The following is a 25503-nucleotide window of genomic DNA, read 5'->3' as shown; positions in this document are numbered from 1 at the left end:
TCACCATCATGTCACCCTGATGCAGATGGCATTTAACACGGCAGGAGGCTTGACCCAAAGCTTGTATGCCTGCATATAAAACTGCCCTTGTCAGTCAATTTGAACCAGTGGGAGCTGAAAGAATCAACACTGGTGAATATTCTCTTTCTAGCTATATGCCTAAAGCACAGATTTAGGAGTTCAGCTTTAGCAAAGTGGAAAACATAGCTTCTGGCTGCCATTTCTCACTGCTTGAAGCTTCTTCTGAGCTGACCAAAACTTAATTTAAATCTCTTTTTATTTGTGACAAGGAAAATTGTATGTCTTGTGCATGAGTCATATTCGATTCCAGAGATTAAAAACGCTTCCTGTTTCCCTTAAATTGCTTTTTATTTGACAGTTTTCTCTCATTTTCCTATGTTTTTTTTTTCTTTCAGGAACCCCTAAATTAAAGACCCGCTTGTGTCCCATATGGGTTTTTCTGATGCAACAATCCCATAAGTTGTACTCTCTTTAAACATTTTTAAAGGGATAGGAGATTTTAGAGGAAAAGCTTTCTACATAATTTTTTCTTAAGGTTGACTGTGAGGGAAGTCTACAGGGGCTTGGCCACATGAAGACCTTACTGAATCAAAAGCTCTATTTACTATTTGTGTTAAGCCTAAGCTTGGAAATAGTAGCAAACAGCACAGACTAATAGTACTGCCACTCGCATGCTTCTAGTATCTGCCTCCCAGGAACAACAGGGAGGAAGAGCTGTTGCTTTTAGGCCTGGAGTACATAAGGAGCTGCCTGAACCTGGATTTTCATCATCAGGCTCTCTGCAGTCCCCTATCCACAGCATAAACATAATTACTTCCATCCAGCTGCCTCTGACAGGTGCAGCCAGGTGCCTTTTTGTACCTGGCATTACCTTAGGCTGGTTTTGGAAGCCAGGCACAAGAGTGAATGCCGTAGTGACACTTCTCCATTGTCATTTTCACACTGTCATTGCTGGCATTTAAGCGGGTTCATGATTGCGCTGGGTATTTGAAGTTGCTCATCTTTCTTCCTCTTCTGCTTTGGCTTGGTACTTATATAACTTGGTAAGACCAAGAAATTAACTTACTTAATTCACATCATTTTAAAAAATCAAATTATAAACACAAGATATATTTAATTTTTTGTAAGATATTTTACACATTTTATTTTTGATATGCAGGGTAATTCCTGCCCTTCTGCACTGTGGCATAATTCCTGACCCTCAATAATATGCTTGCATCTCCATCAGTATGCTTCTTGCTGTGACCTCTTAACTTGACTCAAGAATCAAAGTTTAAAGCATTAGTCTAAAATGCAATAATTTTACCATTTGAAGCCATAAGAAGCTTTTGGCCTGATTTGTCCAGCTGGAGTTGTTCTGAAGTCAGTGCTTACACTGGTCAAATTTTAGGCTCCTGGAGGAAACCCATGCCTACAGAGGACAGAAATAAACAACCTGTGCTTGGTTTAAAGCCAGAAATACTCTTGTTGCTAATGTGCTGGTCACTTCCCATGACCACCAATGCACAGAAAGCCATCATCGTCCATCTGTGCTTTTCCTGGGCTGCAGCCAGGGCCCTCGCTGTGCCTTTGAGTTCACCTTACAAACAATGGCTTGCCGATTGTCTATCTTGTTCATTTTAAGGCATCTCTCACTAAAAATTAAGGACACAGGCTTAAATGTGATATGCCAACAGGCGTTTTATCGATAGAACTGGCGGACAGCCTTGTGATCACTTCTGGGATTTCAGCTGCCTGTAGATCAGATGGGCATTTTTCCATTTTCATGAGTCAACAAAATTATGTTTGGGAGGGAAATCCACTAAAGGCTTGCAAAAATGAGACCTGATTAGAGTTTCAGTTTGTTCTTTCATTTTGCCTTTGATAAAAACTGGTTCCTGTACAAACAGTTCTTCTTCAGACATAAATATTTTTCTTATTTTTGAATATCCTGCCTTTTATGATGTTGTGTGCCTTTTGGTGCAGCCAGGAATGGCTTCTGATGTTGAGTCATCTTATACGCTTATATTAAGATGAGACAAGTTACCCTCTGGGAAAGCCCTCTGTCTTGGCCATAAAGGAAACACGGATTGACCAGCTCAGCCGTGGACATCCATTTCATACACACTTAAGTTAAAGCAGATGAACTCCCTTGTAGCACTGCAGATTGGGAGTGAATCACACAGGCAGGTTTCTACTGTAACTCCTTTTGTGCTACCTAAACCAGAAGGTTTACTATCACTCTTGTTGGACTACAGATATGCCTGGAGCTAAGTAATGTCACAGAGCAGGGACCTGTTTTTTATTAGAGCAGGGACCTGTTTTTTACATTTTTCCCCATTATGAATTGCTTTAGAGGCACTGCTTTAGCCGTGGTGTCATGTGTGATTTTCGGATTGCCTTTGCAGTACTCCGAAAACTTCTCTCTGCACATGATTTTTAATTACTAACATATGAAAGTACTAAAGCTTGAAAGAGAATGAAAGAATAATCAAATGCAGAATTCTGGCTTAGTCCTGAATGTCTCTCCTCCAGGCCATTAATCTGCACTTACATATCACTAGCATGTCAGTCATTATTGGTTGCATGGTTTTGCAAGTTATTAATAAATAACCCAGATAGGTAATGCTCTTTGCTACCATATGCCATCAGCCCACTTCTTACAACCTGTATCTCAAAGGTGGATTGACAGTGGCTTTTTGATATTTCTGTTTTGCAGCACGAATGTTGTAGAGGTTTCCAATGGAAAGGCTGGTATTTTTGATGAGCTTTTGTTCACTGTTAACCAATACACAGCAAGCACCATCGTAAGTACATTTTTTTAATTAATTCTTCACTCCTAGAAAAATCCATTGAAACAGAAAGTAGGAAAAGTTTGTGGTCTTGGCAGAGAATCAGCAATGTCTGTTTCCTGAAACTCTGAAAATTTGTAAAATCTTAAAGAAGTAAAAAGCCTCTGCAAAACGAAAATGATTAAAAGTGCCCTTATTTTCCAAGGGGAAAGATCTCCACTCAGTAAGATATAATCAGAAATGTTCTATTAAAGCATGATGTACATGCTGTTATTTTTGCTCATTCATCTTCAGCTTTCTGACATTTCCTAGAGGATCAACAAATCTTGGAAAAGAATCACTCTCCTTTCTGTAATTGATTGAATACATTACAAAAAGCAAGGTTTTTCTATTTGGAGGAGTTTCAGGATTATTCTGTGCCTCTTCTCTGTTTTAAATGAAGATTTACATATGTTGCTTCTTCTAGTCGGACAGTTCCTCTTTTGGAAAAATAGGCATTATAACTCCTTGAGAAAACAGGACCCGCAGAGCATGTCTAAAGCCTTTCAAATCAACCTTTATATGCAGGGCAGAGGGACAGGAAAGACTCTTGCAATGTCCCTGCAAGTACGTGGTGTATCATAAGAAAGCCTTGATGAAATATTTTGGCAGATGGGGCAAATCCTCCCCACTTCCACTTCAGCCCCCAAATACTCCTTGCCTCTGGTTCCTCCGTACACTGTGCGCTTGCTTCACGCTGTCAGCCTCTGCCGCTGCCTCCCTCACCTTGCCTTGTGCATCTCTGCCTGCAGCTGTAGATATACGTATCCTCTTAAGTCCTGTTGTGTAAGATTTCAGCCAGATGTGGACCCCTCCCTGCTCTGGTGTTGACCTCCAGTGTCCACATCAGCATGAAGGCCACAGCGCTTTGGCCCCATAGGGATTTTACACTGGGGTCCCTGTCGCTAATGATGTACCTGGATGGACACTTCATCTTCAGTGAAGTACAGGCTTTATTTTCTGTGAGAAAATCTTAGTGAAACCAGGGACCGAGCTAGCTTTATTCTGAAGTTATTGGATATGGCAAACATGAGATGCTGAACAAACCAGATATATGAAACTGAATATTTTGTTGGGAAAATATGGTCATGATGCTTCAAGGCCAGAGCTGGCTTGTGCACAGCAGGCTCATGACCCTGAGTGAGTTGCACAGATAAGCTTTTAAACAACTAGCTAAACTGCAGCAAAACCAGGACGTTATGGACACTCCCCAGTCACCTGTAGGCTACTGCAGTGAGCCTGGATTAGGCTCTCTTTCCTCTGTGTGAAGACAAGTCTGGTGTGTAACTTATCTTTCACTGTCACCAACAGACTCTAAGTGGGTGATACAGTGGCACTTTTAGAATAAAATTCCTTCCACCGAGTTGAAAAATCTACAACACAGCAAAAAGTAAAAATTTTCCTCTCAGCATTCCAGTACTTGAACGGATATAGATGCTAAACCTGCCTGACTAATGGATTAGAAAAGAAAATTAGACAAATGAAAATGATAAAGATTGGGATCAAAAACTGCATGAGTATAGTTATAACTGAAAGAAAAGTTTCATCATTCATTGTAAACTAGAAATATTAGGAAGTAATTCCACAAATGTAAATGTAGAAATCATAAAACTATTTAATATTTATTATTCTACGCTTTTCTTTATTAAGATCCATAAGATTGTGTGAAGACCCTGACCATGTGTAAGGCATTTCACGAATAGTATGGAAGGAAAGAAATCATTTTTATTTTGTTCATACAGTGCCCCACGATTTTTACAATAAAAAAAGGAAAAAATTTTGAGTTTCATCTGAAAGAAATAATTTCAGTTTTGTTCCCTTCTTGCTATACCACACCTTTTATTTTATAAACTTAAAAAAGAAGAAATGTGAATAGAAAAATAGAAAAGAGAGAAACAGAAACAGAGAAAGCTCAGCCAACACATTCTGAAAATAGCACAATCTTTTCCTTTTAGAAATCTTTTATAAAATGGTCATTTTCCAACTATTACTGTAATGAGGTCAGAACCGTACCTTTCTGTATGTGCCATTAGTACCATTAATACATAGCTTTCCACATAGTACTCTGATTTTTGTGGGTAAAAAAAGACTTGGTAAAAGAGGGCAAGAATGATAATCTAAAGAAATGATAACATTCTAAAGAATGATAATTTCTAAAGAAAATGAAAATAATTACCAAGAATCACCATAGCAGAGTTAAGAATAAAGCAAAGTAATGAAGAGGAAAAACTGAATCCAAACCAGTGCCTAGTCTCCAACTAAGCTGTTCACAGGAGTGAAAGGATCACACTCAGTTTATTGGCCCTTTGGTATGGTCTCTCATTCCATGGTCCCTCATTACTAGGGTTTCAGGGTCAATGGCATCTGAAGGAAGACCAGCTACTTGAAATCCCATACATATGGTCTTATATTAAATCGATACTTCCAGATTTACTAAAGTCATTTTGAAGGTGGCATAATGTAAGTATCAGTACATCAAGATATATGCCTTCATAGCATCAAATATGTATTTATACTGTTTTGCTCTTAATGCATGGTCTGGTTTTGTTTCCAGAAAGTTAAGTTTGTAGAATTGTCTTTGAGCCAAATGAGGACATTGGCAGTCCCTGGGACATGTTGCAGTTTTTTTCTCTTTTTTCTCCATAGAGGTTGATCTTTGGTAGGACCTAAATGTGATGGTTCAGAATCTGAGGATCAATTGGAGAGACACTGTCTTCTTGCAACCTGTATCTAGCAGGGCAGGTGGACTAGGTGATCTCCAGAGGTCCCTTCCAACCTCAGCTGTTCTGTGACAGTGGAATTGACAAGTTTGTTTTTTTTTTTTTTTTCTTTAAAATTTGTGTTGGCTGGACTTTTATGTGAAAATCTGTCAACATATTTGTCAGCGTATTTCTATGTGGTTTTAGATATCTTATTACTGCCCCAAATGTGGTGCATTTGGGCACAGCTGAGACAGTAACAGTTCAAGTTCATGGAGCACAAAGCCCTGTCCAAGTTACAGCATACTTCAAAGATGAGAGAAAAAATGAGCTTCTATCAGAGAGGATCATCTTTAACCTTAACCAAGAGAACAACTACCAAGAGATCAAAAAAATAATGGTGAGTCAACCATCATAATAATGCAAATCATAATTTTAAGCAGGTAATATAAATCATATTATCTGTGCTGGGAATATTTTGGAACACAGACAACACCGATCATTAGAGAAAGACAACAAAACACCAATGTGTTCTGTGGCAGCAGCGCTCTGTTCACCAAATCAGCTAATAAAATGATGCACAATATGATTTCAGCAGTGACAATGAGTGCTCTTTCAGGCCCAGCAAGCAAGCCCAAGGTTCTGTCATATAGTGATGAGAGATCTTTTCATCACTGAAGAGTCTATAATTTATTTGCTTTTGTCCGTTTTTATATATATAAAAATATACATATAAAAATATATAAATATATTTATAAACATATATATAAATATATAAATATATAAATATATAAATATATAAATAAATATATAATATATAATTATATATAATATATAATACATATGTATATAAATAAAATATATATATAAAAAAACATAAAAACATACATACACACACACATATATACATACATATATATACACACACACATATACATTTAATTTTTCCTGGGAGAGTAGCAGTTTAATCCCTGGAACTGATTCCTTGGCTTAATCATTTCTCTGACTTTTTTAATTGGTGATCTGCTTCACTTAAGTTAAGACTGCATTCATATCCTTGGCATGCTGGCTATTTTACAAAATAGAGGAAACCTTGAAAAATGTGCTCAGCCCACAGCCTGTGAAATTTCTGTAAGCTTGTAAGTTGATTGACTCTACTTTACATCCCACTTTGCATGTTTCTTTTTTTTTTTTTTTTTTTTTTTTTTGACCTGATTCTTTGAAATCCTGGAGCATTTAGTATGATTTAGTATGATTTGGGCTATTTGACTGAAAAACAGCACACAGCAAGTCCCTGTTTAGTCCTGATTACTCCCAAAGTGAGAGCTGAAGGTTGGAATCAGGTTCCTTTTGCACAGGATGTTTAGAAACATCATACCTGCAGGAGGTAAGGATCTAATCTCACGACCAAGATTTTAGCAAATGAAGGATTATGGGATGCAGCTACAGCTACCAAATGACATGGTAACTGGAATTTAACATACATGTAGAATGAATAAAAAGTCACTAGGCTTGAGTTTTTGCCATTGGAAAGGAAAATGTGTCCTTTTCCATAGTTCCATGTCATAAAATGGGGAAGGAGATAATATTTCTGCTCATAAAGAAATATTCACCCAATAAGAAAGATATAATTGATTATCTTCTGTAGAACAGTGCTAATAAAAGATTTAAGTACTTTACCTGTTTCTTTGCCCCCCAGATGGTGTAGCTCCAAGGAAAGCAGTTATATATCTGATTCCACAGGGTTTTTCCTTTTATTGTCTTCAGGTCAACCCGGGAACTGTGCATGAGGATTTGTCCAAGAAGAAAAAGCTGCCATATGTTCTGCTTGTCACCGAAAGCAGGGAGCTTTTCAAGGAGACTGTTCAAAATATTCGCATCCTCTTGTCTTCCAAGAAAGGCTACATATTTATTCAGACAGATAAACCTATATACACACCGAATTCCAAAGGTTAACACACAAACGCTGAGTTTCAGATGCTGAAAATAGATGTTACAAGGGCTTAATTAAAGAAAGGAATAATAGCTTGAACCTTTCTAATCAAGGCCATTCTCTTCTAACCCCAGCTATCTGTGTGCACATCAGCCAGATATTAGATTTTAAACCCATGTTTTGCAGCCAGAGCTTCTGCACCCTCACCAAACACCACAGGAGTCGAGGAGTCTTTCTCCCTTTCTTTCTAACGAGAGCCAAACTAAATCTGCTACTTTTTCCTCAAAAAACATATTAAAGACTTTCCTCAGGAAAGCAAAAAAAATTAAGTGGGAGACTGCCCCCCCCCCCCCCCCCAAACAACTATTCCTTTGGTTTATAGTTCCTGCCATAAGCATCCTTTGCACTTTATGGCCACAAATGTTTTGCTGCATTTAACAACTATTTAATTAAAAACACAAGGAGGTCAAAACCTAAAAAAATTGACCTCTATAAGTGAAAAAAGCTATTGAGGTTGGCTGCAATCCTTGATCACAGAAGGAATACAACAGTGAGGTGAAGTTTCCCATGTATTTTTCAGAAGTTGCTTCAAAAAGACTAATGTATTTGGTCACTCATGTAACATTCAAAGCCTATGGAAGAATGCAAATTCTCTCCCTGAAATTTCTCAAATTTCTTTTTTTAAAAAGAAAGCGTTCTTTCCAAAATTCAGTAACTCAGTTAAGAGCATGTAATAGTTACTATCTAGAAAGACAATAGAGAGGATATAAATGAAAAAAATACATTTTATTCTTCTGTTAAACAGTAAAATACAGGATCTTCATTCTGGATAATGCTATGAGGCCGACAAATGAGCCAATTCAAGTTGCTGTGCTAGTGAGTATGCAAAAAGTAGTTTTATCAAATGCTTCTTTACCACATTCACTATGAAGAAGTTCCACTAAAGATCCAAAAGTAAGACTATAGCTGTGACTCCTCTCCATCTCGCTCTCGCTCTCCCCCTGCCCCCTGATCCTACAGCTGTGAAAAGTACTCCATGAAGCAGCTCCATGTTACAAGGCAGCTTCACCTCCACTTTCCCTCCACGGGGCATGGAAGAAGTGCTGGAATGGTTTAGTGGATGGTGGTTCTTCCTTTTTAAATAAGGAGTGGTATTTACATATTGTGAAATATTTCTAGTGGTTTTGGCCAATATCATGAGTATGGAGGGAGGGGTAAACTGTGAATAATCAGGTAAGAAAATAAATAGACCACTCTCTCGTTTCCTTAGGACTAGGGTATGAGCTTGAGCTTTTGGACATGAACGTTTGGCATCTGGTGCATAAATTTGTATTTGCTTCTTCTCTTCCTCAACAGAACTCAAGAGGAGTGGTGGTTAAAACGTCAGACCGGAAAGTGAAAACAGTGCTCAGTGAACATTTTGAAATACCTGACATTGCTGAGTATGTTACTATGCCTTGTTCATCAAAAAAGTCACATGTCAAAACGCCTCTTGCAGCAAAATTTTCTTTGGGCTAAAATGGGTTCTAGGACAACTTTAGGGGCAGAGAAGTGACTTATTTCATTTATTTTATATGTATTGTTTTCTTTTTCATTTTTTTAGAGCAGCAGAGCAATACTATGTACACTAAAGCAGATAATTTTGCTCTGATTCCTGTCGAGAGCAGCCACGGCACGCAATTAGAGCCGGTGGCTGTGCTGCAGCCAGCTCCAGAGGTTGCTCCCGCACCACAGTCTGCGTCCAAGCTGGGCACCCTGCACTCCCTTCCCCAAAACTGAAACGAAAGCCACAGATTCAGGCTGTGGTTCAGCTGGTCTGCTTTAGATGCCTGTGTTAGGACCAGATGTACCATGCCTCAGGACTAGCTGTTTCTCCTCGTTGACTGTAAAGGAGCCCAGGGTGACTTACTGAGATGGAAGACCTCACTTTATAATGTCTCATGAAAGAAGGACTAATCCCACCTCCTATTTGCAGGTTCAAGCAGTCTGGATTCATTCCCCTTAGCTGTTATCTAAAGTACTTAAGATCTTCAGTGGCTGAATTCCCTGAATTACATCTTGAAGTTGTCTCTCTCCCCTGTGGAGCAGAGATTTAGCCTGTGGTTAACATGCTTCTGTCTTAAGCACCTTGCCTTGGAGAGGATGAGCCCAGGCTTTAATATTGTGCAGTTAGTAACAGCTATACTGATGAGGAACAAGTGAGCAATATCTGCCTTGATCATAAGACTACATTCAAGGGGTACATACAAACCCCACTCAGGAGAGCCCTTCTATAAGGGTTTAACTTTTAAAATGTAATTAAATGCCATTGATTTCAAAGGGAATTACGCCTGTACTTAATATCCAATGTTCAGTTGCAAGCTAGAATGAAACTGAGCTCATAGTGAAGATAAGTTATAGCAAATATATGATGAGCTCTCTATTTCTGTAGGCTTTTCAGAGGCAGAGCATGTTAAATGCAGTTTCAAGATGTTATCTTACTGTTTCTCATAAATTCTTGTTGAATGGTATCCAATACATTTGTTAATACATTGCTTGCTCCTCCAAGCAAAGAGAAATTTGTTAATAAATCAGTTTTGTATATGCTCAAAGCAAGGAAAATACTAGTATTCAATTTATTTGGGGCTTATTTTTCATATTTAGAGATCATTTAAATATATTAGCACAATACAATATCTGAGAAATCTTAATTAACTGGTTTTTTCTGAATCTGAACTTTAGACCTGGAACCTGGAAAATCAAGGCCTGGTTTCAAGGATATGAAATGTCAAATGTTTCAGCTGAATTTGAAGTTAAAAATTACGGTAAGAGAATATTGAATTTGGAATGTGAAGTTATAAAGTCATCTCTACTTGTTAGCAAATTTACTGCAGTGATTATAAGTGGTTCTGTTTAGGTACTATAGATGTGATTCATGGAGTTTCAATTCATCATTGCTAACTCTGATTGAGTGCTTTGACAGCTTAAATTTGACGCAAAATTTATTTCTGTATAAATTTAGTAACTTCAATATTTTTCACAAAACATCCTTTTTTGGTAGGGTTCTCCTACTGCAGAAAAAATGCAGAATATCTGTGAAAACTGAGGTTTTCAATAAAGGCTAGAAGAAAAGAAGAAAAAGTAATAACTGGTTTCTTCACTAGACTGGAGTTTGGAAGTTGGTTGAAGCTGTTTCCATATTTAGTGAAGCTTTTTGTAAGGAAAAGAAAGGGCATTGTGTAAACAGTAAAAGTGCAGAAATTCAAAAATTTGGAAATAAATGATTTATTTGTGCTGAAATTATGCTTTATTTTAAAATTTAGTGTGTTTTTTTCCTTTAAGGCAAAATAAAACCAAAGAATTATAAGAAAATCTCACTTTTATAAAACCAAGTTTTTGCTTTAGCTAGTGGATGTAATGGTTTGAGACCAGTAGAGACTACTGCAAATGTCTATGCTCAAGAGCAAATAATTCTCTGGCTACATCTACAGTAGCAAGTAGTGCAGCTTTATAGGAGCACATCTGCAGAGTGACACAGCTGATGCTGAGGACTCCATGTCCACACTAAACACATTTGGGGGGGTGGGGGGTATTTCAGACTGGTTCTGTTTCAGTGCACTGAATGCACATTTTCTTTGGAAAGAAATCCAGTTTGTGTGCTCCAAGGCTGCTCCACACTGTGCAAAGCAAAGCACAATAAGGGATGATGATCAGGATATTTGTCTCTGATGTGCACTGCTAATCCAAACCAAAATAGTAATGTAGCTGTGACCTCTGAATGGGTGTCACCTCATGGTAGGAGTTTAAGGTTTGTTTCAAGCTCACACACCACAAACCTTTGTGTTCTTTTTTTTCTGCAGAGCTTCCATCTTTTGAAGTCAAACTCATCCCACTCCAGCCATACTACCACATCTGGAGCCAAAGCTTCATCTTTGATATTGATGCAAAGTAAGTACACTCAGCAAGGCCACTTTAGGAGGCACATGGAAAAGCATGTAATGAACCCTGATGCTTCTTCATCTCTTGGTCGTTAACAGTTAACCAGGTTCTGGTTTTGCTTGAATCTTACTTTAAACTCTTATACTATCTATTCCTACTTTGCCACTAACTTGGGACAGCAGTGTAAAATGTTATATGGATCCAGGTGGCGGTGATCAAAACAAAACTAGATTTTCCGAATATTTTAGGTTATTAATAAAAAGGTGGTGATTTAGAATTCTCCTCTGTATTGCTAGGAAAGATTCCAGACAAACTGAGAAGTTTTTTTTTCTTTATCCATTTTTCTTTAAACATTTAGAAACATTCTAAAGCTTCAGATGTTGTTGTTTGATGTAATTCAGGTAGAGGTGGTTCAAGTTTGGACATGAAATTTCTTCAAAGCCTGGTGAAGTTTGGCTGTAACAGGCTAGTTCTTATTTGAGAATAATGATTTTTTGCAGAAATACTTCTATTTGAAAAAATACAGTTAATCTCACAGAGTTTCTGTGACCCTTGCTGCGATACATGCCTTACTGCAGAGTAGTGCAGCACTGACCTGGATCAGACATGATTGCACAGCTCCCAGACTGGCCAAGCCACTTGGCAGGGCTCTGTGCAGAATAAACCGTGCCTCATCCCATATCAAATTAGAATGGCATCAACATACAATAGCTGATCACTTTGAAAGCCATTCGGTGAAAATTTAACCCATCAAAATATTCTGAATACCTCTGAAGAATCAGATTGAATCTGTATTGAATCAGTATTTTATGTTGTGTAGCTCTAGTATTTCTGAATCCACACGGACAGACCTAAATCTAATTTTACTGTGCGGTCTGATAATGGCTCATACACATATCGGGCCTCCTTGGCTGTGGAATTTTCAAGGCTCTTAAGAGTGGAAATACTATATAACTGCGTGTTAGGAGGATCGTCTTGCTTTATTTACCACTTGGCTGGAATCGGAAAGAACTAGAAATATCTTGGCCACCTTCTGTATTGGAAAGATGGAGAGAGAAATTAAATTGTTCTCTGGAGACACAGTGATGTATTTCATATTCATTGAAGTAACTATTCATGCAACTGGAGTTAATGATTTTGGTAGGATTTATTTCTATGAGATTTGCAAGTCCAGGATTCACATGCAAGTCCTTTAAGCCAAATGCTTCAGTGTTGCATTAATTCAGATGTTTTACATCTGATTTAAAGTTGATTTAGTTATTTAGTGCAAAAAGTTTAGTGATATGAAAATGGTCTCATTCTGATGAAAAGGTATGCAAAGTTCCTTCATGAGAAACAACATACTAGAAATAATCAACAGCAGACTTAATCCTGCACCGAAACAGAAGTTTACATTCTCTGAAGTTTCTGAGTAGTTAGAAATAAGAATTAATGCATTGCTCCCTCTCTGGTGATTGAAGTAGAACTTGATACTGGTCTGTCATCTGTGTTTTTTGGAAGAGGAATAAATTGTGTGAAAGGAGCACAAGCAGCTGGCCTTCTCTCATACTTGGGAGAAATCTTTTCAGTTTCAAAGGAATGAGGAGACTGACCGCCCTTTTGCTCACCTTTCTGTTTTCTTTGTTTCTGTGGATTCTTCATTCTTTATGTCTTTAAAGATCATAAAATAATGTTAGCAAATATTATCAAATTGGGTTGTTTTTTAGGATATTGCCAAACATATCACATCACTGCTATGGAAGAGATACGTGTCCTGAAATCAGATACTCTGCATTATCTAAATAGCTCTGAAATAGTTATTCTGGTTAATTCTCCCTATCTAGACAAAATCTCAAATTTATTCCAAGGCAATTTTGATATGTCAGCAGTCAGCTGAATGCACAGTATCAGTAAGTAATGCCAGACCCTTACTCTGAGCAACTCCTAAGAAGTAAATCAACACTTCATGGCTTTTTGAGGTTGCTTCACCAGGTTGCTTACGAGTCTTTAACAGAAAAACAGAAACTTGGTCATATAGAGTTATTGTAGTTAATATTGTTAATATTGTAGTTAGTGTTAAACAGATAGTGGGCAATTTTTCTGTATTATAATGATACTCAAGGTAGTAGAAAGTGAACTGTGTACTTTTTATTAAATACTCAGTATTTATAGTCAAAGCCTGGTACAGCTTATAGTATCCACTCACTTTCAGGATTCTGCTTTTTAATGATTTACAATTATGTTTTGTACTATATCTGAATAACATAAATATATATATACATGTTATTTAATGCTTGGAAATATTTTAACAGTGAAGTTGGATTCTAACAACTTATTACTTCTACAGAGTAACTTGCATCATTTTATCAGGGTATTTCACTAAGCTTCGTAGGTAAAGCCCCTTTCGGTATTGCCTTTTGCATACATACATGTTATTGACTAGTATACACATAAGTTATTTATAGCTCACTGTTGGATAGTAGCTTGTATCTAGCCTATTTTATATTGGACTCTATAGCTGGTGGGGATGGCAGGGAGGAAAATGTCAATACGGAAGGGAAAAAGATCCTCATATAAAACCTGCTAATCCAATATTCAGATAAGAATAAAAAAAAACTGGTCTAAAACTTAAAGTTGGTAATCTATTGAATTTGTCAAGCACTGACTGTAACTGAACTTGCATGTAATTTGGTTTGCAGTAGCCTTTAGTTAGATAAGAATTAAATATTAGCATTGGACTATATGACTGTCATGTGACTAAAATGCGCTTTTCTTACCTGAGGAATAATTCTGATACAATATGGGCTATGGTCATATTTAAGGAGTTAAACATAATACTGGAAAATACATTGGAACTGTCTGGGTAGTAAATTAAGCAGTTCCAGGAAATGCTGCTGATCTCTGCTGGGCTAGTGCTTGGCATGCATTTGGCCCGAGCCACAGCGCACTCTCCCAAACGATTCCTGGAAACAGATCAGGAATAAACATGGACCAGGGTCCACTCCAAGTAGGCAGTTTACATGTGGCCACCCTTCTGTGGAGATAAGAGAGTTTAATAGAGCAGGCATGGGCCATTTTTGCCAGCTGGTCTCAGCATCACAGATAGCACTAGGCTCGTTTAATTTGATCATACTGGCCCTAAGAGGGACCATGTGCCAGCTGCGTGCCTGGTACTGGTACTGTATCCAAGTGGAAGGAAGGCCCTTCCACCCCTCACAGCTCCACTCGGTTTTATTTCTGGTTTAAATTCATCCTTGGCCAGTTCATATGCTTTTGGTCTTCTGGCAGCTGTCCATGAGCTCTTTGCCTGGAGGATGCTGATTTCTCCTCTCCCCAGTGCAACTTATATCCCTGCATGGGCCTCCTTTTGCTAAATTGAACAAACTCAACTCTTCTAATCTCCTCTTGTTTACCTTCATCTCTTTATTTGGTTCTATTACATAATTATTAGCTTTAACCATGGTTTCTTGATATCATCAGTGATTTTAGATAACCATCTTTAATAATTTAATCCTTTGCAAAGTTTTCTCTTTATGTTATTATAGCACTCAATTTCCAGTTTATGGACTGTGCAGTTCCTTCACATATCCTTCACTCCTCATTAATATCATTATTATTTAAGAGGGAAAACTGCTCTGAATAACAGAATACTGTTATTCAGTTTTCAATTTTTTTTCTCTTTTTTCAAACAAAAACCTTGCGTGTTGGAGAAGGTCCCAGAGGTGTTAAACAGGCCTATCTGATTTTCATAAAAATCAACATATGAAATTCCTGACAACTGAACTTACTTTTATGAACTTCCATACAAGTAATTAACAATTATTTGATCGATCAAACAATTTGAACAATCAACAGATTGTTGCTCCCTTATTTGTTAATTTTGCCATTTTAAACAGCTTTCAAAAGAATTGTCTCTCAGTTCTTTAAAAAGTTTCAATTTCATAGGTATACATCAGTACAAACTGATCAAGTCAGTTTGGAAGAGGCTTTGTCTAAAAAAAAAAAATTCGTTATAAAACTGAGATGAAGCAGGATTTCCATGAGCAAGAATTACAGCTAGGGCTGTGACATGGGTGGAGGCAGGTTTCATATGGTGCTAGCTGCTCTGCTGCAGGAGGATGCCACTGCCAGGGTTTCTTTGAGAAACGAGCCTGCCAGATGCGGTATCATGTCCTATTCTCCTTCTCCATGACCCATATAGAGAGCAGAGCAATCTGCTGGCTGGATACATATATGGCACATGGCATTGAGGCTTAGAAGAGACCTCTGTGCTGCATTGCCTAAAGGCACGAGAGAGACATGTGGGGATCCACTCTGCTTAATGCAGATGTTAAAACTTCAGCAGACAGGATCTGTCTCTGCAGGGTACCAGCTGCGTCAGATATAGGTCCCCCATGTGATTCTTCGGTCCCCTATTTTAAGTGCTCTGCATGAGGTATCTAATAAAAAGGAATTAGCTGGATGTCCAAATTAAATAGAACAGGTGCCTCTCCTGTTTCCTGTGAAGGGTATGAGTTGCATGAGACCTCACACATCTGTGCATCTAAAGTTTTCATTGATCTATGAAAAATTATGTTTGAATTACCTGGTGCAATTTTTGTCAGTGGATGTTTCCATGCATGATTCTGACAAAGTGATTTACTCCGTGTGTTCATCTGTATTTGGAATCACTGTCTTGTACATGCAACTGCAAAAGTCTTCATGTTTGTTTTATTAGTGATCAGGACTGTTTTTCATTCCCAAGTCATTAGTTAAAAAGACACAATGCCCATCAATATCCATATTTTATGTTCATCATAAAATGAATAGTCTAATTTATGTTTGCTCTTTATTAACGTGATGATCATATCCTCACTTTTCTTCCTTGCAAAGACACTCTTATGGAAAAGGGATTGAAGGTGCTGCATATGTGCGATTTGGCATAGTGGATGAAACTGAGAAAAAAGTCTTTCTTCCAGGCCTGGAACAACAGCTATCAGTAAGTACTGAAGTCCAATGGAACTATGCTGATTTATCCAAGGAGGGCTGAATGTTGTCAAAAACTGTCAAAATATGGATCACTGTAATTCCGTAGTCATCCTATGAGCAGCAATTTTTTTTTAACTGTAATGGCAAGAAAGCAGAAAAGGCAGTCACTTTTTTTCCACCTTTGTTTTAGATCCAAAATGGAAAAGGAAGAGTCACTTTAAGTACACCACTTCTGGAAGAGAAATTAAAAAAGAGCATTTCCACTCTGGAAGGGTTTCATTTATATGTTGCTGTTACTACTGTAGAAACTGCAAGTGAGTACACTATGGCTTGGCTGATGCACCCTGTAATATTTAGGTTGATTTTTCTCTAATGTAATACTTCATGTGAGAAACCTTGGCCAATTGGACCAATTTTCACGGCAAAGCTTGCTCATGCTATAGTGCATCATATTGTCTTTCCTCTGATTCCCTTCCACAAACTTATCTCGGGTGGAATTCAGATTTCTAAACACAAATATCCAGTGCTGTTTTAAATGTCCAGCATCATTCTGTTTGGTCTTCCATTGCTGCTCCAGAAGTGCTCAAATCTCCTATAAGTAGTCTCCTATAGTATCTGTCTGATATTCACTGCTTCTGTGAGGATACCAAGATACTCTAGAACATCTGAGGTGGCACCAGACACCTGTATGCAGGCAGCTGAATTCCTCCCCTTGTGTTCTTCTTTGAGCATTTACTTCAGCGAAGCCTATTCCTTACACACAAGCTTATTATTTGAGCTTGGTATCTTAGCTTGCTTTGTACCTCAGCTGGCTGAACTATCAGTCTAGAGGTGAAGCACAGGTACTACATCCACAGAGTGATGTGGAGGAAGATCTAGCTCTTGTGAGTCCTGCTAGTCATCTTAGGCCTTCCCACAGTTTTAACGGATTGTATTTTCTCAGCATCTATCCATGCCAATTGCTACAGTAAAAGTCATCTATACAAACAACCTGTTTTTACATGGCATATTCAACTTAAATTCATTTCAGCTGCGCTCCTATAATACTTGTATTGAAAATGTTGTGCCTAGGAGATCATCTTCCCAAGATGCTGCCAGCTGAGCCCAAGAACTGGCAGCAGATCCTGGGAGATCTCTGCTAGGAGCCATATTAGTCAGACCCTTCACTGTGGGGAACTAACTTAAACTCATACTGCTATTCTGTGATCTCAAAGGATGATCAAAAAAAAAAGGCTGCTCTGGACTTGAGAGGAAGCATTAAATGCCTTGAGCATGTCTCCTGAAGGGCTGAGGATTGTAGCATATGTACAAGTATGATACTGTCTTATTATCCATTTGAAACAATAGCTGGGGATGTGAGCCTGGAGTGTATCTATACAGAAGATTTTCAGTGGCTTTTGTATTCCTAGTGGACAGAAATGTATTTCCACAGCTCATTACAAGGGATTTGTGGAGCCATTTGCCAGTTGCAATGTTAAGCACCTTGGAAAGGCCACCAGAAATCTTAGCACTACCCACAAGGGAGCAGAGAGTTGAACTGAATACAGCAATTGAGGGGCTACTGAGTTGTAGCAGGTGCTATCATTAGTCATACAAAGCTAATGTGAGAGCTGTGGCTTGAGCGTTGATTGCTGCAATTAAATCTGCTGTGAAGCTGACCCTTCAAACATGGGCAAGATTTTTCCTATTGCTGTTTAAAGGAGATTGGTCCCCCATCTGTCTGTATCCAACTTTTCCTTTTCTTAAAACTGAAGCTCTTTGGGTGGGAATCATCTTTTAGTTATCTTTATATACACTGCCTAAAATGCTATAATAATATGCAGGTGTGTAATCATGGTTCTCATAGCAACACATATTGTTTGATATTAACAGGTGGTGAGATAAGGGAGGAAGAACTCAGTAATGTGAAGTTTGTGAAATCTCCTTATGTTGTTGATCTATCTAACACCAAAAAATATTTTGTGCCTGGAGCCCCCTTCTCTGTTGTGGTATGTAGTATTTAGCTGGTTGTGTCTGCTTTCCTCCATAGAAAGGGATTTATATCTGCTCTGCCTACAAAATCCTTGTTTGATCCAGAGTAGGAGAGACACCCACAAAAATAGGTCCAACATGGAGCTACTGTTCTGTGTTTATGGTTTGTCTTCTGTACAGGCAGAGCCCTAATTATCTGTGCATAAACTGTTGCAGTACAAGGGTTTATTAGCCATGTAGCAGCCGCTTCACTTCCATATCAAAAATTAGAATGATAACATTGTATAAATTTAATCCTACACCAAATTAAAATTCTGAAAATAAAATACAGAATATTGACCTTTAAAAAGCATTGAAGTTTTTGAGTTTTTAGACTTCATGTTTTTGAGTTTTTCTACAAAGTTTTCTACAAACAATTAAGAATAGAAATTTACCTAAAAATAGTTGAAGACTGAAGTGTCTGGGAGCTGTTACGGTCTAATGTATGCTAAATGAAGACCTGGGGCAGCTGTTGATCTGCATTCTCAGATTTTGATGTTAGTAGGAGTCCAGACTGTGTCAGTTGTGGCCCCCACCTTCGCTCAAAGCTCAAATTTTTGAATGGTAGTATGTGTAGTTCTGTATTTCCTCTTGGTTTATAAAGATAATTTCTTCTTGTTTGGGGGCATCTTTTTTTAACCCAGGTATTTTCTTGAAGTAACTGAAAGACATTTTTTCCAATAGGCGTCTGTCACTCTGACTGATGGATCTCCTGCTGCCACTCTGCCTGTCACTGCTACTGTTACCTCATCTGGAACCCCCCCAGTAAAAAAGACTGCACTTTCTAATAAAGAGGGTCTGGTCTCCTTCACGTTCAACATTCCTGGAGATGCACAGATGCTTCAAATAATGGTAAGAAAAAATAATAATAATGTTTAAAAATATATTGTTGAGGAGAGCTCATAAGACAATTACAAATGAATGAAGATGTTCAGTTTTCATGAAATTAGCATGGAAAATGGAAAATAATTTCTTACACCATCTGCAAAATTTTTTCAAGCCTGTATAAAGTATGTTATACAGACCAGGGACCTGATCTTGTAGAACTGTTTTCTCTAGGGATGTCTCACTGAAGTGGATGAAACTCTGGTACATTGGTACATTAGAAGTACCTGCATGGGTGGTGATGCTTTTTTGTTTGGTTTAGATGTGTGTTTTCCTCGTGTGTAGTATGGGAATGGTACTATGAGGGATATAACCATGAGGAAGGACAGCAAACAATAAGAAAAGGATGAAGGAAAAGGTCCTGAGCGATACAGGCAGAACACTACATCTGGACACTCAGATGATTCAATTATGGGCGTAATACAGAAAGAGGAAAAAAGCTGTCAGAATACCCCTTTGTGATTTTGAGCCATTGATTTTGATGAAGAAAAAGCCATACCTGGAAACTATCAAATGCACATGCAGAAATAGACAAAATGGGGTGAGAGAATAAAGTGATGAAAATCATGGTTTTTGTGATGCCAGGTTCTGTTAAGGAAGTCTCAGTAGTGGTTCATCTCAGATCCCAGCACTTGGAGAGATATGAATTAAGAGTGACACTTTATATTGCCTCTTGAGTGACATTCTACTCACTGTGTCCTTGTCTTCCATCACAGGTAAAGGCCGAAGAGGGAGAGGAAAGATTAGAATCACCTGAAACCAGTATCAGAGCTGAAAGATACAAGTCTGATACCCACAACTACCTCAGCATCAGCGTGCCACATACAGTCTTGGCACCCGGAGATAACTTACGCATTACCTTGAATGATATTCATCAGTCTGGCAGTGGAAGGATTGACTATTTCTATTATATGGTAAATATGATAATAGCATATTAATAGTTTCTTTTAGAAAAGATATGGTCCAGAACATCTATCTAGTTATCTATCAATAGATAGCCAGAAACCAGAGGTGGTCTAATGGAGGGCAACCAAGGTGATCAGTGTCCTAACATATCTGAGCTACCAAGACAGGCTGAGGGAACTGAACTTGTTCAGTTTGGTGAAGAAGAGGCTGAAGAGTGATCTAACAGCAACCTAGAATTACTTTAAGGGGAATTACAGACATGATGAAGATAAACTTTTCTGTGTAGTGTCACAGAATATAACAAGGTTCAAATGCTAAAACTGTAGTTTGGAAGGTTCATTTCAGTCTTCAGGAAAAATATTTTCACTAGGAGCAAGTGCAACACTGGAACAGGCTCCCCAGAGAGTTTAGGGAATCACCATCCTCATGAGTTTTCCAGGCTGCGCTAGAGATTTGTTGTTCATCTTCAAGCAGGCATTGGACTAGACTTCTCCACGGATCCCTTCCAAAAATATTTTTTATGATTCTGTGATTTTTATATATTTACATATATAAATCTTTTCAATTTTTTTTGAAGAAGGAAATGAGTGCAAATTTTACTCTGTCATTTCTAATATAGTCTAGAGCAAATAGGTCCATATGGGGTAAAGTTTGCCCATCTGCATAATGTGACTATATGCATTTATGAAAAATACTAAACTGACAATCCTGAAAGTTGAAATTCTAGAGAGATAACTTCTATGATTTCTATGACAATTTGATTTCTCTTAATGCAGATCTCATTTTTTCTTACAAATCTGAAGTCTCTCCTTATAATAAGCCAAGAAGATATACTAAATATTATTTTTATTGGTCTGATTCTTATAAATACCTGTTCTTTTGCTGTTTCAGAATGAAAGGTCCTTGTTGTGGGCAGAGGCATACATATAAATAAAATTCTGTTCCTAAAAATAGAAAAACTAGTCATATTTCAGGGAACCTAGAATGTCTCAGAAAATGTGTCTTCTAGTTAACTGTCACTCATTTAATGAATAACACATGATTTTTAAACTACTAGGCAACCTGCATCTGATGGTAGTTCACAGGTCACTGTCATCTGCAACAAATAATGTAATAAAGAGCCACTGAAGGCATTGGGTGTTATGTCCCTAAATTCTGCTCTGAAGTTGGGTCTGAGAATATTATGTTGATGCAGAAGCCAGGAAACAATCCTGCTCAGCCTGAGACCAGGCATGCCAAGTATTTATTTTGCTGAAGGAGACAGAAATGTCCATGGATACATTCCAGGGGCAAATCTGTTGAATGTCAAATGCTTTTTCTGTGTTTAATTCCTCTTTCTGCCTCTCTTCCTCATAATTTCCCTTGATGGCTTAGCTTTCCCAGGCTGCTGAACACCATGTGCACCAGTTCCCATTCAATTTTAGTGGGACACTGATGTAACGGAATTATTGTATCCCTAGGAGTTTAATTTAGGCTTTTTTTTTTTCTTTTTTAATTAGAAGACTTTAGCACAGGGTTTGATTTCCTGCTACCTACCTTTGGGAAGAGGTAGTGTTTGACAGGCAGGGTATATTGGTGACTTGACAGCTGAAGATGGGGTAACAGGAGATACTGCTATAGCTGATAGGTGAGGCTCTCTCCTGTACTTCGGTCACTTAAATGAAGAGCAATGAGGATCTCAGACCAGGCTGCAACGGGGCTTTGCTTCTTCTTGAATCCCATTCATTGTGGCCTTTGGAAAGCTGCCACGTTTCACACTATCAGTTCAGTACAGATGACATTAAATAAACTCGATATCCTGCTGGTGGTGATGACCTGTTATATAGAAGACAGAAGTAATTCTGCTTTATGATGGTCCGTTTTCAGGTAGTAAGACTGAGTGAAGATAAGTAGATCTGTGTTCAAACCTGGGCTACAGGACTAGTGCTACCGAGACTTATCTCCATGCCACCATCCGAGGGGTGCTGCATGCCTTGTCTCTTCCAGGCTACCAGAATGCAGAGATGTTCAGTCCAGCCAGGGAGTTAAAACTGCTAGGTGCTATTAGAAATAAAGTTTAAATGGAAGTGGCCTAAAAATATTTTATATATAAATATAAAATTATGCAAATAATACACATTCTAGTGCGCATTTACAATATTTGATGTGCCGTGTGTTTGTTTCTGCTCTACAGGTTGTGGCAAAGGGGCAAGCTGAGCTTTTGGGAAGGGTTCCCTACTCAAACAAAATAATAAACCTTAAAATCACAGAGAAGATGGTGCCTGCCTTTCGCTTTTTAGCTTACTACTTCATTGAAAACAAGGGTCATAAGGAGATTGTCACCGATTCTGTATGGGTAGACATTGTGGATGTCTGCGAAGGAAAGGTACTGTCAAAGCAAAGAGCTTTTGTTATTATATTCCAAAATAAAAAAAAGTGGGTGTCTGTAGAGTGAGTGAGTGCAGTTACACTTCAGATTTGGAGTTATACAGTGGCAGACATGCTGGAAATTTTCGTTTCTATTGAAAAAGGGAGTCCTCAGGTTTCTTGCTAAAAAGTGTATCTGGGAAAGTTTCCAAAGAATGATGGCAGAGACAGTGTTCTTCTATAGGAAAGGTTGTACCTGAAAAAGACAGAAAATACAGTTTCAGACAGGTAAATCTCCCTCTGCAAATGTTTAGATAATAAAAATTGACAGAGAAACACCATTAGTAAAACTTCTGTAGCACCTCTAATCCTTTTTTTCACCTTACTCCTCTCCTTTTCTGAGGCCGTGAAGTAAAAAGGAAAAGGTAAGACAAGAGTACTTTTCCCAGTAGAATTAAACACAGCTGCTGAAATATGCAAGCCATTCAAAATGATTTTTTTTCCCCTGAGAATGTTTTTTTGGAAAAAGAAGGTGCTATTCCATTGAGAAAAAAGATTTGCTGGAAAAAAATTCCATCTCTAACATCTCTAAATTCCATCTCTAATTGGTTAAAGAGCCAATTCTTCACTCATCAAGTAACAAAACCCCATTTAACTCAGATTGGTATATCTATTAATAATTCTGCTAACTTCAAAATCACCATGGCTATTTCCACCAAAACTACAGAAGGGTCTACATCAGATATGCACCAGAACTGAACTCAATCATGTTGAAAAACGCAAATGGGATGTGGAAAGGAGACAGCACTGCTACAAAGTGTTTTAAGTGAATTAATTTTTTTTTATATTAACGAATTGTTTTTTCCTATGTCTATTTTATGGTGATTTTGTTTCCACTGGAAAATAATAAAAAAAAAAGATGTTGAAGGACCTAGTTCAGCAAAGCCCTTATGAATACTTTTAATTCCCCTTGACGCTTAAGTCCCATTGAAACATAGGGTTGAATATCCCACACAGGCACGCAAGTCTTTGAGCCCTCTCTTACTTGGCCCAGTGGGAGATCCCTGCATCTGTATCTCCCAAAAAGCAGGATCTCAAGCAGAAACGCTGTGAAACGCAATGTCCCCCAGTTTCTAACCACTAGCAGTCACGGCTGACAGTATGCCCTGGCCAAAAAGTATTTGCATTTTATTAATAAATATGACATTTTTGTTTCAATATTTTCTATTTAGATTAAAGTGAGAACAGAACATGAGAAATATGAACCAACAGACAATGTCAATTTACTGATTGAAACGGATCATGCGGGAACGGTTGCCTTAGCTGTGGTTGATAAAGCAGTTTTTATTCTGAACAAGCGAAATAAGCTTACCTCCAAAAAGGTAAGATATCTGTAAGAAGAAAATAACATATCCACTAGTCAAGCAAAGTTTTCTATAGCTGAATAGAGGACCAGAATGTAATTAATGGCTATTAATTACTTAATCAAAGCTTTGATAATCTTGAAAATGGTTTTATTCTTGCAATTTACAATATATTTAAGACCAGCCGTCTAGGGATTTTCCTTCTGTGGCAGGCAAGTTTGTAAATTAACATAAATTAATTTAAAATTATTCCCCAACTAAAACATCCCTCAACTTTAATCTCAATATTTAAGTGTAGCTTGTACCACCAGTTCATCTTGCTTCTATATATTGAGCAACTGCCCAATAAAGGTTACAAATTGTTTTTATACATAAAGAAAAAAAGAAACTTCTGCAAGTGTGCACTGTCCATCTGTGCTTTTTTATTTGGCAGGTCTTTAATGCTATGAATTCCTATGATCTTGGATGTTCTGCAGGTGGTGGTGCAGATAGTGTTCAAGTTTTTACTGATGTGGGTCTGGCCTTTTTATCAGACACAATTAAATCCAGTTTTCGGGAAGGTGGGTGTAATCTGTCCTTTACTTTAGATGTTGGTACAAGATCACAACATATCTGGGGGGGGGTTGATTGTTTAAAAATTAGAAACATTTTATTGTTGTACTGTTGTGAGACTTCTCTTCCATGTGGCTTTTTCTTTTTCTGCTCTTCCACTGAATGCTGGTAGTTCAGGTAGCTCAGATCTTGGCTGTTGGTCCTTTGGCACCTAGTTCAGCTCGGGCAGTCAGCCAGGGCTATAAGGTAACTGTAGGTCTTTCGTGGATGAGATGGATCTTGAGATGGGACTTCTCTGACTTTCCTGATCAGGCTCTTAATATCATAGTATCATAACCAAACCTTTCTGTTCTGCTTTCCCAGGCTATAAATGCCCCCAGGATACAAGAAGGCAGAAGAGATCATTGGATTTCCAGAAGATAATGTCAGGAATTGGTATGCCCACATACCACAGGGAAGTGGCTGGGATTTGGTGGGTGAGAAGTGGTGAGATAGTACAGGACACCAAGATACTCGTAGTCCCAGTTTCATACAGAAGTGTATACAATGCCATGTGACCTGATGCACTTATCAAAAAAAAAAAAAAAAAGAAAAGAAAAAAAAAAAAAAGAAAAACCAACAAAACCAACAAACAATGGTCTAGCTGTAAATGGAAACTCATTCAACAGCTTCTAAACCCAAACACAAAGTACTTCCACTAGATACCATGTCATGGAATGAGATGGCTTTATATTCTTCAAGCTGTATATTTAAGAGGAAGATTATTTTTTGAAAATTATTTTTATGTCCAGAATTTGTTTTCTAGGTCCCATTTTTCTGTGACATTCTGCTTCAAAATTGTGCCAGCTTTGGCACTTTGTGCTCCAGGTAAAAGAAATGCTAACATAATATAGAATCTATATTTAAAAAAAAAAAAAAAGCTTTCCTTTAGACCAGATTACACAAACTGATATTTCCTTGTCAAAAGACACCACAGCTTGAAGCCAGATTCTTCTTAACTTCTGGAATTGATCACTTTAGTCAAGAACGAGAACAGGCCATAACTGTTTCTATCAAGATACCTAATTCTAATGCATTAAGGAGACATTTTTAACTCATAATCTCCATGTGAG

At 37.9% G+C, this 25503-nt stretch overlaps 1 protein-coding gene across 3 annotated transcripts in view; it reads left to right on the top strand.

Moving 5' to 3' along the window:
- LOC112988150 (complement C4-like) overlaps positions 1-25503 on the top strand; it is a 62609-nt gene that overhangs the window by 10999 nt on the left and 26107 nt on the right. For all 3 annotated transcript variants that reach the window (XM_026108409.2, XM_026108408.2, XM_026108406.2), the window contains 16 exons: positions 2720-2807; positions 5738-5930; positions 7298-7481; positions 8269-8339; positions 8820-8905; positions 10185-10267; positions 11303-11390; positions 16233-16338; positions 16519-16642; positions 18201-18316; positions 19023-19190; positions 19940-20137; positions 22303-22494; positions 23708-23857; positions 24273-24399; positions 24755-24826. In XM_026108409.2, the coding sequence (XP_025964194.2) occupies positions 2743-2807; positions 5738-5930; positions 7298-7481; positions 8269-8339; positions 8820-8905; positions 10185-10267; positions 11303-11390; positions 16233-16338; positions 16519-16642; positions 18201-18316; positions 19023-19190; positions 19940-20137; positions 22303-22494; positions 23708-23857; positions 24273-24399; positions 24755-24826 (2023 nt within the window). In that variant the 5' untranslated portion in view covers positions 2720-2742. The remainder of the gene's footprint in view (positions 1-2719; positions 2808-5737; positions 5931-7297; positions 7482-8268; positions 8340-8819; positions 8906-10184; positions 10268-11302; positions 11391-16232; positions 16339-16518; positions 16643-18200; positions 18317-19022; positions 19191-19939; positions 20138-22302; positions 22495-23707; positions 23858-24272; positions 24400-24754; positions 24827-25503) is intronic.

Source organism: Dromaius novaehollandiae, chromosome 1, assembly GCF_036370855.1.
Source record: "Dromaius novaehollandiae isolate bDroNov1 chromosome 1, bDroNov1.hap1, whole genome shotgun sequence".
Classification (NCBI taxonomy): domain Eukaryota; kingdom Metazoa; phylum Chordata; class Aves; order Casuariiformes; family Dromaiidae; genus Dromaius; species Dromaius novaehollandiae.
The sequence above is the reverse complement of the archived record's forward strand: the minus strand, read 5'-3'. Positions and strand labels throughout refer to the sequence as shown.